Below are 16171 nucleotides of genomic sequence, written 5' to 3'. Positions count from 1 at the left end.
AGCCTTGATTCGCGCCTATCTGTACAACATATCCAGTGCTGTGGGAAGGACAGCATACGTCATCGCTGAGGAGCCCAGCAACCAGAGAAAGGGACTCGGCAGATCACCTCATCGTCAAGGGACCCAGCAGCTGAGGGACAACGACACCAGGTCGTTGCATCCTCGCATAACTCATCGGCGTCAGGAGCGATACCTGAGCACCAGGGGTCGGCGGAACCAGCATCACAGCTGTGCCGAATCTACGGCACGGACAGCGTCGAGAGCCAACATCGAGGACGTTGTTACCAGCCTCATTCGCATCGCCTATCATTGACAAGCCGTGTGGACCACCGGAGACTGCGACCACGTAAGTCGCATTCAGTTGTTGTTTGTGAGTCACCTATCAAACTAGTCCTATTATCTCATTCCCGTGTATCTATCGCGGTAAAATCTCGCCATGGCACCGAGCTTGGAAGAACGCCAGAAAACCTTAAAGTTGAAACGTGAAGCATTCAAATTAGAATTAGAAACCTTTCAACTACTGATAGACAGTACCGAAGCTGGAGATTCGGGCAGTCAAATTCAGGTGCATTTTGACGACCTCGAAAGTGAGTATATGTCGTTCAATAAGGCGCAAGCGGAGTTAGATTCCGCGGACACCACCGGGGAATTAATGCGCGAAAGAATAGCTCTCAAATCCGCGTTCATTACATGTAAAGCACGCGCGATGGATATTTTGAATAAACTCAAACATAGTCAGCAGACTGGAAGTGCGTTGGGTGTCGAGTCACTAAGTTTACGCGCGTCGCCACAATCGGCCATGGAGTCTATCGATAAAGACGTATACTTGCCGAAAATCAATTTGCCAACCTTTGCTGGAGCATACGGGGAGTGGCCTGGATTTTCCGATCAGTTTCACTCTTCGATACACGAAAACACACGCATTACTGAGTCCAAGAAACTACTATATCTTCGTTCGTGTTTAAAGGGTGAAGCAGCGAAAGCCATAGAGTCTGTAGGAAATTCCGCGGCCAATTACAGGGTTGCCTGGGGCCTTTTAGAGAAACGGTATAATCAACCAGCTACCATTGTAACTAATCACTTGAGGGCAATCGTTGACGTACCGTTGTTGCAAAAGCCATCGTATCAGGATTTTAGAACGTTTCTTAACAGCATGGAGGCTCATTACCGCGCGTTGCAAGCTCTGCAGCAGCCTAGTGCCGATACCGTACTTGTTCATTTGATAGTGTCTAAATTAGATGAAGAATCCGCCCTGAAGTGGAAGGAGCGCATGCGTGGCATTGCGTTTCCTAGTGTAGACGAGTTATTTGATTTTTTGCATGATCGGTATCAGACGATCGAACCCATCGGAGGGGGGGAACCCGCTGCTGGGGCTTCTGCCGTGGCTTCTGCCGTGGCTCCTGCTGTGGCACCTGCTACCAAAGCTCAGGGAACGGTTCGAAACCGTCAAGGTTTCCAAAATTCTAATAAACCTGCAGTAAGGGAATTACGATCAATTAGGCAAGTTCATTCTACCCAGAACGTGATATTATGCGGTTTTTGTCGAGAGCCACATTTTTCGCAAAATTGCAGCAAACTCTTAAGTCTTTCTGTGCCAGAAAGATCAAAATTAGTGAAGGAAAACCATCTTTGTTTTAACTGCTTACGGCCAAACCATTCGGTGAAGGACTGTCAGGCAAGTACCTGCCGACGATGTCATAAACGGCATCACACTCTATTGCACGTAGACCCTACCCCCGTACCTTCAGCTGTACAGGTAAACAATACCTGTTCGGTAATAAATGCTCGGCCGACGGTAATTTTGTGTACGGCGGTCATCGACATTGTAGACGGATTCGGGAAAACACACAAATGCAGGGTGCTATTAGATTCATGCGCCGAATCGCATTTTCTGTCGGAAAGAATGTGCAGGCAACTCAATCTACCCACAGAAGCAGTAAATATACCTCTTTGTGGCACAAACGCTATGCAGTCGGCTAGCACTAAAGTCACTCGAGCACAAATTAAATCGCGAAACTCTCGTTATTCAGAAAATGTAACATTTTTGATAGTTCGGGAAGTTTCACAACCGTTACCTCATGACTTGATTGACAGACAAACGTTGAAGATTCCGGTGGGGATACATTTAGCAGATCCAGATTTCCATATGACCGGTAACATAGATGGAATTCTTGGTGGTCAATTCTTCTGGGACTTGATGTGCATTGGCCGAATAGTTCTCGCGAATCAATGCACTAAATTACAAAAAACTCAACTCGGTTGGATAGTGGTTGGGCATGTACCAGATCAACCATCAACTCAATCAGCTACTTGCAATTTGACGCTTAGCGATCTTCAATCGGACATGCACAAATTTTGGAACCTTGAGGAATGCCCGTCCGTTAAATTGTTGTCTCCCGAAGAACAAGCGTGTGAAACTCACTATACTTCCAATACGATTCGCGACGCAGTGACCGGTCGATACACAGTTGGCCTTCCTTTTAACGATCAGAAGGAGAAGCTGGGTGAATCACGTCAAATAGCAGTGAATCGATTTCTGTCTTTAGAACGATCTCTTAATAAACGTCACGCTATCAAGGTTCAGTATGTCGAATTCCTTAAGGAGTACGAACGGTTAGGACATATGACAGAAGTTACGGACGAGAGCACCGAAGGTATCTATCTGCCTCATCATCCAGTGGTCAAAGACAGTAGCCTGACCACAAAGGTCAGAGTGGTGTTTGATGCATCGGCGCGTTCATCATCCGGTGTGTCGTTGAATGAGACTTTAATGGTGGGACCGACGATCCAAGATGATCTGGTCAGTATAATCACGCGGTTTCGGTTACATAAATACGTGCTAACCGCCGATATCGCAAAAATGTATCGGCAAGTCGATTTGCGCGCTGTAGATCGGAAATACCAAAGGATCCTATGGCGTGAGAACTCTAACCAACCGATAAAAACGTACGAATTGAATACGGTGACGTACGGGACGGCGTCAGCTCCCTTTTTAGCTGTCAGAACTCTTCACCAATTAGCGCACGACGAGATTGGCAATCATCCAATAGCTGCAAGCGCGTTTCTTAGAGACTTTTATGTTGACGACGTGCTTACGGGAGCGGATTCATTTGACGAGGCTATGTTGCTTAGAAATGAGTTGATTCGGTTAGCCGCGAAGGGAGGATTTCAACTTCGGCAGTGGGTATCAAATGAACCGCGTTTGCTCGAATCATTCCTGGATGCTAGTGTCCATGACCACATGGTGTTAGACGCGTCTGATGACAAAAAGACGCTGGGGTTGTATTGGAAGGCTGAACGGGATGTTCTGGGGTACACCATTAAGCAGGTAGAACCTTTACAGAAGGTCACCAAACGAACCATTTTATCACGCATTGCCCAACTCTTCGACCCTTTGGGGTTACTAGGCCCTGTTATTGTGCAGGCTAAGATTTTGATGCAAAATCTCTGGAAATGCAACCTCGACTGGGACGAGTCGGTCCCAGTAGACATTTATGGGGCATGGGTCAATTTTCAGTCACAATTGCCTTTAATACAGAGCGTTCATATTCCTAGGCGCGTTATTTCCGATGGTCACACACATTTGCAGCTACACGGATTTTGCGATGCTAGTGAACAAGCGTACGGTGCTTGCATATATATTCGCTCGACGCGTGACGGTCAAGGGTACAGCGCACAACTCGTTTCTTCAAAATCAAAAGTTGCACCTTTAAAAACTCAATCATTGCCGCGATTGGAATTGTGCGGTGCGGTATTGCTGATCAAATTATACAACATAATTATCAAAGCCATAAACCTTTCATTTGAAAAAGTAGTGTTTTGGTCGGATTCGACGATCACGCTGCAATGGATACGTACTGCACCGCATACGCTCAAGACGTTTGTTGCAAATAGAGTTAGCCTGATACAGCAGCATAGTGCTCCAAGTCAGTGGTTGCATGTGCCTTCAGAACACAACGCTGCAGATATATTATCACGGGGGTCCAACATCCAAGACTTTCTTATGGCCACTAGTTGGTTCACCGGACCCCGTTGGCTATCTCAGTCAGAAGACACTTGGCCGCATTATGACATGCAGCCGATAGACATTCCCGAGAAACGAAAGGTTGTGGTGTTACACGCAACGACCAATGCAGAGGTTCAATTGTTGGAGAAATTTTCTTCATTTATACTTTTACAACGCGTTATAGCGTATTGTCTTAGATTTTATTACAATGTCTGTCATAAGCCGAAGCGTGGAGGGCCTCTCACTACGAATGAGTTAACACAAGCACATTTTAGAATAATACGGTTACTTCAGAGATTGGTATTTACGAAGGAAATTCACGATCTTTCCAATAGTGAAATTACTAAATGCGGAACTCGATTCACCGCATTAGGTCCATTTTTGGATGAAGATGGACTTTTGAGAGTAGGTGGGAGATTGAAGCATGCACTACTGCCTTATTCAGTTAAACATCCCTTATTATTACCTCAAAACCACTTCCTTACGGAGTTAATAATCCGGGAAATTCATGTAAAACACGGTCACATTGGGGCGCGAGGCACGTTGCACGCGGTGCGTCAGAAATATTGGCCTGTTAACGGTATGATAACGGTCAAGTCTGTTCTTCGGAAATGTATTACGTGTCATAAACTCACGGCCATAGTTCCTCAATATCCAATTGGCCAACTTCCGAGGGACAGAGTTGTATTGAACCGACCGTTTTTGGTGACGGGGGTTGATTACTGCGGTCCGTTTCTCATAAAGGAAAAGAAGCTTCGAAATACAAAGAAAGTCAAAACTTATGTGGCAGTGTTCGTGTGCTTCAGCACTAAGGCAGTGCATTTAGAACTCGTTAGTGACATGACGTCGGACGCCTTTCTTGCTGCATTGAAGCGGTTTTTTGCTAGACGAGGGAAGTGTACCGATTTGTATAGTGACAATGGAACTAATTTCATTGGTGCAAGCCGCGAATTGCAAAGGATACATAATGCAATTCTTGTTCAGGATCCTAAGGATCACTTTCAAAAATATTTATCGGAGCAAAACGTTCGTTGGCACTTTATTCCTCCGCGTGCTCCCCATTTCGGTGGATTATGGGAAGCTGCAGTCAGGTCAATGAAACATCATCTCATGCGTATTGTGGGAAACGCTGTGCTCACGTTCGAGGGGTTCACAACATGTCTCGCGGAAATCGAAGCAATTCTTAATTCTCGACCGCTAACTCCATTATCATCTGACCCGAACGACCTCAGTCCACTAACTCCTGGTCATTTCCTGATAGGTGACTCGTTAACGAGCACTCCTGAGTGCGATCTTACAAGTGTCAAAACAGGTCGACTCTCATCTTGGCAACACATCCAGCAACTTCGACAGCATTTTTGGTCAAGATGGTATAAGGAATACCTGAATGAGCTGATCGTCAGGAAGAAATGGCATGATGGACGAACGACCCAGATCACGGAGGGAATGCTGGTCGTCTTGAAGGAAGACAACACACCTCCATTATGTTGGCCTATGGGACGAATTGTCGCTACTCATCCTGGTGAGGATGGTGTTGTTCGAGTGGCGACTGTGAGAACTTTAACCGGGGATTACAAGCGGAGCGTTAAGAGATTAAGTCCCTTACCTGTAAATGATGATTGAGACATTACCTTTGATTACTAGTCTGTAGAACATTATGTAACCGTAGTTGATAATCAATTATCCTTAGTCGGTCTGAATGATCGGGTTTTTAGTTATCACTATATATGCTTTAATATATGCTTTAATGTATGCTTCACATATATAATGGTTTGTTCAACGTATGCACGATTTTTGCACTGAGTCGTATTGTGTGTGGAGGCTAATTCTAGTACACGTAGAACCGGGAAAGGGTATTCGGGTTCATTGGAAAGCATTGTTTGTATGTACGCGTTTTCTACAGGTTATTGAACGTGGCCGTTCAAGAGGGGGCGGCATGTTGAGCGTGAAAAATACAATTATTGAATTCGAAGCGTTTCCTGGGCCTGTGCTTCGTCAATCCGCACGTGGCAAAACACTTGAGCCGACCGTCCGGGCCTAAAATCTTGGGACGTAACTATTTACCAGCGGTGCCGTGAAATATGGGCTATTGGGCCGAGTCAAGACCGCGTATCTCTAGACGACATAAACAAACGGAGTCGCGCCGTTTCGATGCGATTTCGTGGAACTCAGTTTCCCTTTCCGGTGCGTTTCGTCGCCCAATGCCACAATCATTTACAGCCAATAGGCAATAGTCTACCACCTCTTATTTTTTAAGACACACCCCTGCAAGGGCTTTCAAAGGCTTGGTAGAGCCTGAATGCAACTTGGAAAACCAGATCGAACAAAACCTCTGTACTATCATCATCGACAGAATTGCATTCAGCATTCTGAGACACTACCAGCGCACATTATAACTTTACCAAAATTCAAGTGTACAAGTATTTTCATTCAATTTTATCAGAATATATTTTAAGTGTTACGTTGTTACGCGCTACAGTGTCAGTTTGATTTCACCACTGTCCTTCCACATACCTCAATCACCGTTCAATTAGTGAACTCTTGCGGTGGAAAAAACCGCAAGGAGTGTGACATTGTGTCGTCGGAGTCTTACAACCTCCAAAGAACAAGTCGACATTTTGGCCACAACAGCGTTCTTAATTTATTCTTTAACAATAGAATATATTTGCAAGTTTTTGTGACGTAATAAATGCGTGTAATACCACAATGATAATTATGAACATTCAGATATCGAAAAAGGGAAATTCATTTAAAAAATTAAAAATGAAGTCTCAGAGACTTTCAATTGGTTTTCTTTTCAATTTAGCTTTTTGCATAAATGAGGCTTAAATTTGTTATTTTAACACCAATTTTTTTCAGCGTGTTTATAACAAGCCTATAAACATATATGTACACGCGTTCGAGAAAACATTAATCCTAACATTGTTAAATAATTAATTTTCCACTGAGTACACATTCGGGGCGAAATGACCGGGGTAAACTGAGCTGCAAAGGATTCAATGCCAGGAGTACAATTTATGGGCTCATGAAGAGTGCGTTAAGCATCTTATTAAAACATCGTTATTTTTATGTGCAACCTGTGTGCCAAAAATTATTGAAGCCCATTTGAAGAAAAAATTTAGATAGAAAAATATATGTTTTTGTTGAAAAATTTATTTAGATATTATAAGTACGTATTTTATTAAAAATTACGTATGTATTTGTTTTATTTATAATATGTCAGACTGTTCATGTAAACAAAGTTCCTTTAAAAACACATTTTCAGAAGAAAATGAGTTTAGGTTAGTAGCACAAAGTACAAAGTTACAAAGTACAAATTATTAACATTAAGCTTGTTGTATTAATGAAATATATTAAAAAAAAATAGTTTAAATAGTTTAAAAGTTCTAATAAACTTGATTTTATAATTATATCCTTCATTAAAACACGTATTTTATTTCCATATATGGGGTAAAGTGGTCGATTTTGCATTTTCTTTTCAAGTTGAATTTTAATACACTTTAAATTATTTTAAGTATTGATATTCGTCATTTATCAATAGCAATGTTCAAATTATATTATAAATCTATTTTCACACATTTTTATTGAAAGGGAAAAATTTTATTCGACCTCAAACATTTTTCGTCCCACTTTGCCCCGGTCTCCCCTGCAACTTTCTGAAAACGCAGTGCGAATATAAAACGCGAGCAGAGACGGACATTCTGCGACAACTTTATTAGCCCAGATTACGAAATAAATCCGAATTTATATCGGCGCCTGTGCGTAGCTTCCGCGGAAGATTTAAATCTTCCCCTGTTCCCGCGCGCACGACGAAAGAGCTCGAGCTCGCCCCGCGGCGCGGGGGTTGGCAGGGGCCAGCAGGGAGCGAACAGCAACGGTAACGATTGTGCAGACTGCATAATAAATCGGAACAATAAATTTCGAGTCGTCCTTCGAGGCGGGGGAGTGGGATCTCATAGAAATTCCGGTTAATTGCCGTGCAGCTGGGTTAATGGAAGAGTGGCTTGGAACAGCAACGTGAGCTACAATTAGCCATAGAGATTCGGGAATGAGGGGGAGAATGGAAAGCTGCGTAGCGAGCTAAAACGCCCTATTTCGCGTGTCAAAGCAGCTGGGGGTTAGTGTCAGTTGAAGGGACCATTTTTGGCGGCGGCTCGAGGGGCACCGGGGGGTACAAAGGGGGTGCGTTTCCCGCAGTTCACGCGTGTACGAGGAACGTGAAAGATGCGGTGCGACCTGATGCGGTGTGATAAAGAATTCAGCCGAACACTTTTTCCCTTTGATGAATTATTTTGCACGAGCAACGGTGCGCCTCGGCAGCGTCTCTTTAGATTCACGAACGCACCTCGCTTGCGTGCGAATAATATTGTTTAACACTAAACGTAGGTACCACGGCCGGTGAAACGACAGGTTTTAAAGTTCGATTTAAAACTCTGCATTAATTCTTGTTTCTTTCGTCCATTTGACTTTACGATAATTCTCGTCCGTTTAATCAATTCTTCCTTTTTAAGGGGACTAGGCAGTCAGATCGCTGGAGGATCAAGTATTTAGTGCGAATTAATTACAAGGAGAGGGGTAGAAATTGTGACTAGTGAAAACTTTTGGGTAATGTTTGTTGGTACTGTAAACAGTAAAATGAAAATTATTTGAATAATATATACATACAGTGGTCCCCGGATTATCGAGAAAGATTCGGGACCCGGGAATTCTCCATAAACCGGGGCAGGGGGAGCAGTTTGCGACTAATAAACTGACCCTTGTCAGGACCCTCGCTCGAACCGTCTGACAAGGAGACTAAACGACGTAAAACGAGACTGAGTGAAGTAGCGCACCAGCGGGAGACCCTCGGTCGACGGCGAATTGAGATTCAGTATTGAATATGAAAATTTTCATATTACTGGTTACACTTTGATGGGAGCATTACCGATGGATTGGTGAGTTTCTGTCGACGAAAATGAGGCTGCATTTAAGGAGGAACACCACTGTGACGGCCGGAAAAGTAAGCCATTTTTATGAATTTTTTTCGGGAATAATATACAGTTTTCATAGAAAAATTTTATTACCTACCTTTAGTACGCTGTCTTAAGAGAGTATACAAAAAAAATAAATAGGAAAACATCCGTAAATTTTAATATATTAATTAATCTTCTAGGCCACCCCACGCGAGCTGGTCGAAGGTGTAACTATGGAACAGCAGGTCCGAAATCAAATTGTTTTTTTTATAAACTATATGAGTGTAGTTTCCTAACCCTGACCCCATTCTGCCCTGATCCTATCGAAACAGAAAAAGATAAAAATTATAAAAACTGCGGCTGCAAGGAAGATTTTAAAGAAACTTGATTTTCGCCAGGGAAAAGAGCCATTTTATTTTTTTTTTTCTGTCAAAACAGAAGTTTTCCCAGACTTACGCGTAGGTTCAGGTCGTAACTAGACACGTTTCACATATGCTGAATTTTTTTCAAATCGACTTGTACCTCCGTTTCTTCGCAATCGCGGCAAAACGAAGAGGAAGCATGATTCCGAGAAAAACTTGTTCAAAGTTACCTTTTCGACTGTGAAATCCTTAATTTTGCGAATTTTAACATAAACCAAACGGCATTTAACTCGGGAAGGTTGGCACTTTCGAAAAATACAAAAATAATCGAGTTTCTGACTGCCTAGTCCCTCGAAAGACCTCCCCTATTTCCAAGGATATCAGCCCACAGTCTCACACTGTCGTGCACCCACATTTTTGTGCACGTCCACCAAACAGTCCCACTTAACTGATTTAAAAAAAAACCCTAACACTGAATCCACCTCCCATGAATGGTACACCTGTCGCGCGCTAGAGCAGAGCTCGCGAAAGTTCGCGGGCAACATCGAAACCGATCCGGGAGTTGAATTAAATCGCAGCTCGATTCTGACGGAGTAATTCTCTGGCCGGCGGTTTTCCTTCGACCGTGCAAGTAGTATTCGTGTTCAATTAACGGCGAACCGCAGCTACTATCCACGCGGACGCGGTGCCAAAAGAGCGAGCGAACGAGCGCGCGGAGGAACTAACGAGAATTAAAGACTAATTGCGAGTGCTGACCCGCTCGAGAAATTCTCCGACTAAATAACTCGTTTTCTAATTATTTTCACCTGCTCCCCACGTCGCCGTTTGCTTTCTCTATCACCCACGCACCGTCTCCGCCTCGCACGCTTCTTTCCCCTCCGAACCCCCCCCCCCACCGTCTCCGCCACCCGCTACTTTTTATCGCGTACAACGCGGGCGCACTTTGGCCAAGGGCTCCTCAGGAGTTTCCCTCGGACAAAGAGCATTCGTTATCGTGGTTATCGGCTAAAAACCGGCCGGCCCGTAGATAACCGCCGGCAGCGAACAGAAATTAATTAACGACGCGTGCGGAGGCGACTTAGTCGCGTCCCCTGTACACAGGCAGCACGAGCTGTTGCGTTATCGAAGTTGCTACCTAATTTCGCGGCGCGTTACAGCTGCGTCCGACGACTCCTCCTTCGCCCCCAACCCCCGCGCCGATATAAATTCCCCTTTAAATCGTTGTGAACTAGCCACTATTACTTCGTTATCGCGCTCAGATTATACCCCGCGGCACTTCTTCAGCAACCCCTGACTCCTCGCCCGGCCGCTTGTTTTCCTTTCTTTTCCCTAGCACCCCTTCTTGCGTGATACGCAAAGTTTCTTTCCCCTTTGAAGCCAGTCGTACGGGACTGCATTAGTAAATACTGGCAAATTTCAGTGCTTCTGTATCGTGGCTGTAATTAATAGGGAAGTTCAAGCGACAGAGAGGCTGCCTGGGAATATTCTGGGGATATTTTAAATTGCAATTTATGGTTGCTTGGGGATGTAATTAAAAGATCGCGTGGCGCGGGATGAGATAAAAAATTACGGACGTTGATTTATAGGATTCACCAGGTATTTCGTTCATTGATTTCGGTCAGACAGAGTTCTGATTTTTATGTTTTACTGCGGTTAAATTGAATTGCTTGGTTCATTTTTTTTAGAATCGACTGGCTTCGATGTAAGTGATTGGAATCTTTACATTCGATATAATTAATTGGAAACTTTTTTGTGACTCCTCTTGTGTTAAGGAGATCGAAAATTTGGAAATAAAAGCTTGCGCAATGAAATCTGTGGCCGGGGTTTACGACCTATTTTTGGAGGGAACCACCTGCTCTCAAAATATACCAGCGATTCTGAGACACAGTAGATTAGTATTGAATTATCGATTTCACATTACACTACCGATGCGGTATTGATTTGTTTCTTACTCTACTTGCCTTATATTTATGCGAGGAAGACTTGGACAAATACTGAATAATTTATCTCCGCTGGCAAAATTACTCGCAAAACTAAAACTGTTCCCAATACCGAACTTCTAAGCACTATTGACCGTAGTACGTATTTGGACTCCATTACGTATTCGAACGAGCATTGCCCGCTAAGCTATATTTACCACGTCGAACACATTTGAACACGTATTAGTTACTAGGCTCAATAGCAATACACTTGTAAAAATATTTTAAAAATAAAAAAAACTGTGTCTGCAATAAAGTACATATACACTGGCAACTAGAGTTAATATAAAAACCGACTTTGTCGATTTTCGAATTCTAGTATTCCCAAACACTAGTTTAACCAGTATTCAAAATCTTACAAAAATAAATATATATAATTAAAGCAGTGGAAAATATTTAGGTACACTGAATTAAAAAATTTCCATATTCTTCCAATATTTATGGAATTACTATAATATAACAAAATAAAAAATACTGTATCCACACAAATCCAAATAGATAAAACCTAAAATAACTAAAATCCGTAAAAAAAATTTAAATTATAAATCTTTATTTCATTTAGTATTTTTCTTCAGCAAAGATGAACTCATGGAAATTAATTTTACAGCAAACTTTCACAACAATGTGCTTGTACCCGAGGCGATTTCAAGTAAAAATATTAACGTTTTTAAATAAATAACTATTAATTTTTACAATATTAATTCCAGTGTTTAAATTTAAAACCCGTTTCTCGAATTCTACAAATTTATCCCAAATAACTGTTTTCAAACTCGGCTTTTAAAAACCGGCAAACCCTGCCAGCAACAATCTAAATTTAGAAAATATATCTCTCCATGAGATAAATAAATAGAAAAATTTTCCAGAAAGAAGAATATAATAGTATCTTATCTACAGAACGCATACCCTCGATCCATCAATGTCGTTCTAGACCTTGCACTTACGTTGCGTTCGCTCATTTTATCTATTAATTTGTTTCATTACAGACAGACTCAGTAACGAGGCTCGACGCTTCCATCTTGCTCGATAATCTTTCGAAGCGTTGAAGACGTAGCTTTTTTCTCTCTGCCACTTACGCTTGTCAATCTCGTTTCGCAACCAGCCTTAAAAGATCGCTATCGAATTCTCGGAAGCTTAATTCAGCTGCAATCACCGAGAAGCGATGAAAAATTACAAAGAGGCCGGCATATTAGTAAATGCTACTAATAATGCGTAGACCTACGTTCAAGTTCAGACAGATTCGTGGCATTAAGAGCGATAACGGTAGCGTTATCGACATCGCGAGCAACCAAGTGCTTCATTTCCGTGGGAAATTGCAGATAATGAAAGCGATGCTCTATTCGTCGCGAATTAACCGATAACGAAATGAATACATATTGATTAAAGTTCCAAGCACGCGGAAATCTGCTTGAAACAACGCCGGCAATACCGAAACTTCGATTCAGCGGTTCAGATGCTACGGGATATCCAAGCGCGCGCTTTCTTCGGGTTTCGAACCAATTTCGGGGGTTCCAATCCACTCTTCGTTGGTATTTTTGACCTAATTTCGCGTAACGCGGATCGCAATCAAACGTTTAAACAAACGCGGCGCGCTGCTGTTGCACCGAGCAATCGAAATAATTGGCTCTTCGAATGTACGCGGAGCACGAAGGAGGAATATAAAATTTTTAACCGCGACCGAGGCTTTCTGCATTCCTTTAATTTAAGTAAGCGCTGAAAATTATGCGGAGGCTTCGTAGGGAATGAATTTCTGCATCAGTCACTATGTTCGCACTCAAACTTTTAGTGTAAAATAAAAAAGACTGAAACGAGTATGCATTTAGTAAAATTTTGGGCGTGCACTTTTAACTGAAAATTTCGACTTTTTTGTTAGCATTTGCGATGGGCGAACAGTTCTTGAATTTTCGTAGAACTTAAAATTTATAAAAGCAGACGCAGTTTTCTTCCTGATTTAATTCTTTCCTTGATGATGGTCGCAATGCCGACCGAAACGTTGGAAATTTAATGTTAAGATTTGCGCGGTCGCTTTTATTTAATCTCTTAAAAATAGACCGAACCGGTGCGCCGATAAGATTTATGTTTAAGTTTTAAAAATTCTTTACGGTCGAAATTCTAAATCGTTTTATTTAAATCTTCGTAGGTTTTGAATTTGTGTCATTAGACTACGTGGTATTCCAAAAAATAACACGAGCCAAAATACACTTGTCACGATAAGAAATCATTGTTAGGAGTAATAATTCAGGTGGGTTTATAACTGATTTAAAGAATTTTAGTTGGTCATTCTAACGTTCCAAATTATTCTGTACATTATGCAAGCTTAATTGGTGGATTCAGACAAAATTCTACATTCCCTGTGCATTGACTGATACCAAATATAATTTCATATATCATAGCAAATAACAGTTTGCCAAAAGATAAAAAAAAAGAACTAAGGTAAATGTCCCAATTTCTGCTCATGTCCCCATTTCTGCTCATTTCGTATTTTTCTTATTATTATAAGCGTCACGTTTGTACTGTAGTTGCAACAAAATAATTCTAAATTATTTTGCTACTGGATAATTGGGCAGAAAATAGTTTTTGCTATTGCTATTTGATAATTGGGCAGAAAACAGTTTTTGCAGTAAAAGTTCTTATTTAATAACAAAAACAGATACCGTACAGTGCTCTGGATGTAAATTTGTTTACTACTTTTAATTTTTTTAAGTAGAAAACAGGTGATTAGGTTTAGGATCAAGTGAATCACCGTCGTGTCCGTATTTCTATTCACCAAAATTTTAATAATATAACCTCAGCATTCAATACATGCTGTAACCTCTATTTCTACTCGAAGGCATTTTACTTTTTGTTTATAATTATTTTATGCTTTACTGTTGTGTAATAAAACATCTCCATCGCTATTTTTCACGAGCAGAAATACTAATAGTTAAACACCCTCAAATATTTTTCTTAAATAGTTTTTGAATTGGTCGATTTATTATTAAAGAATTAATCGATTACTCCGCAAATTTTGATCGCAAACAAATTTTGTGCACCTTCTTTACGACGAGTTACCTCTTAAATCAGCAGAAATTGGGACATTCACCTTATGGCACCCCGTGCAATATATCAGCGACACGAGTGGAATTTATAAAAATTCATGGGACGGATAATTCAGGATCCGGCGAGAATTTCGCGAATTTGTATGGAGATAGGGCGAAAAGTCCTCCATCATCCATCGACATGAACGCGCCCCGGCAAATTGCCGACAGATCAACGGCCGACTGACATTCTCATTAACGTGGAGCGCAAGCCACACTCTCGCCTCCTCTACATTCCCCATAAGACGCAGTACAAGCGGCCGAGATGGCCGCGCGATATTGCCACCGCGACGGAGACACGGAATTCCTCTCATAAGGGATGTTTCATCGCATTAATTAGGTGGGAACACCGGGCGTGGACAGCGGGACATTCGCAATTTTTCCAGGCTTGCTCGATGCAAAGGTAGACCCGGTGGTAACGCGGGGGCTTCGTTCAGATTGACGTAACGAGGCTTGGTTCAAGCAGAGAGGGTTCTTGGCAATTTCTCGAGTATAATTTACTATACGGTATTGGAAATATTTATCGCATCACTCTGAAATTTACGTGGTAAATTAATAATAAATTTAGGAAGCAATGTACAGTAGCGCACCCAGAGGGGAGGCCAAAGGGCACGAGCAACCCCCAAAGAAAAAGGAAATTACTGTAATCACGACGGAAGTAATTCAAGGAGCTTTGTAAAAGGAAAAGAAATCTGGAGTTTATTCTATAAATAAATTTTTACAATCACCCATTGAATTTGCATTGAAAATATTTTTATCCCTTCAACTCGGCTCCCCCAAGATTAAATACTGATTGCGCTACTGCGTTGATTCGTATACATGTGACTTCTTGTGGCCAAGATAGCGAGCTACACATTTTTGCAATAATATTTTCCTACTTTCAATTAGTATTAAAATGATAAAAAGAGGTATAAGTGATAAAGTGTTTACTCGCGTGATGCAATCAATGTTTCCAGTGCTGTATATTAGATATGAAATTGCAGCTTATTTTGAGGGATGAAGGATTGTTCTCAAATGGAAATCAACAACCAATACAAAGGAATAGAGAAGGGAAGAGAAGAACAGATAAAAATGGAGAATGAATGTCGTTGGTTAGGAAGAAAGTGGTAGGTAGTGTTTAGATAAAAGTTAGTGGAATAAGAATACGGAACTAATTCATCCCGAGTATACGGATGTCCGAAAATTCGGTATGTTTAGTCCTAAGATGACATTTGAACTGAGGACATTATAGGGTAAAGGACCTAATTACTGACACCTAACTAATTACTGACATCTTAAGGTATTTTACTTAAAATAACGAATAAATAAACTATAGTATATAATCTGTAATATAGATTATAGGTTGAATTACATAATTCTTGTTGTGTATGACTTTACAACGTTTATTTATTCGTTATTTTAAGTAAAATAGCTTAAGGTGACAGTAATTGGTTGGGTGACAATAATTGAGTCCTTTACTCTACTATCGTTTTGTGTAATGTTCACCCTGAATTTTAAACCAATCATTTGAATTTCTCTTCCCCCAATAATATTAAACTCGTACACTGTAACTACTAATACTGTTGGCACTTGTCTTCTGAGGCACAATGACAAAAGTGACTAAACATCAATAAAAATGAAATGAAAATCAAATAATTTAATAAAAATGAAATCTCATTAACAAAAACAATTTCTCGAAAAGCCGCCGTGAATGTTTCCAAAATGTTCCAATTTACTAAAAATTGGGCAGCAAAAATCTCGAAACGCAAAGGGTTGAATACTCTGCGCTGCAATTGAGCTTCTCGAAATCTGATTGCAC

General features: G+C 41.4%; 1 protein-coding gene across 1 annotated transcript; it reads left to right on the top strand.

Annotated features, from left to right (window-relative positions):
• The first annotated feature begins 436 nt into the window (after nucleotides 1–436).
• LOC143374185 (uncharacterized) lies at nucleotides 437–5629 on the top strand. Its single transcript, XM_076822121.1, has 3 exons — nucleotides 437–820; nucleotides 968–1257; nucleotides 2095–5629. Exons 1-3 carry the CDS (start codon nucleotides 437–439, stop codon nucleotides 5627–5629), a joined length of 4209 nt encoding a protein of 1402 aa, XP_076678236.1.
• The last annotated feature ends 10542 nt before the right edge of the window (nucleotides 5630–16171 follow it).

This window comes from Andrena cerasifolii, chromosome 10 (genome assembly GCF_050908995.1).
Source record: "Andrena cerasifolii isolate SP2316 chromosome 10, iyAndCera1_principal, whole genome shotgun sequence".
Taxonomy (NCBI): domain Eukaryota; kingdom Metazoa; phylum Arthropoda; class Insecta; order Hymenoptera; family Andrenidae; genus Andrena; species Andrena cerasifolii.
This window is presented reverse-complemented; position numbering and strand designations above follow the sequence as displayed.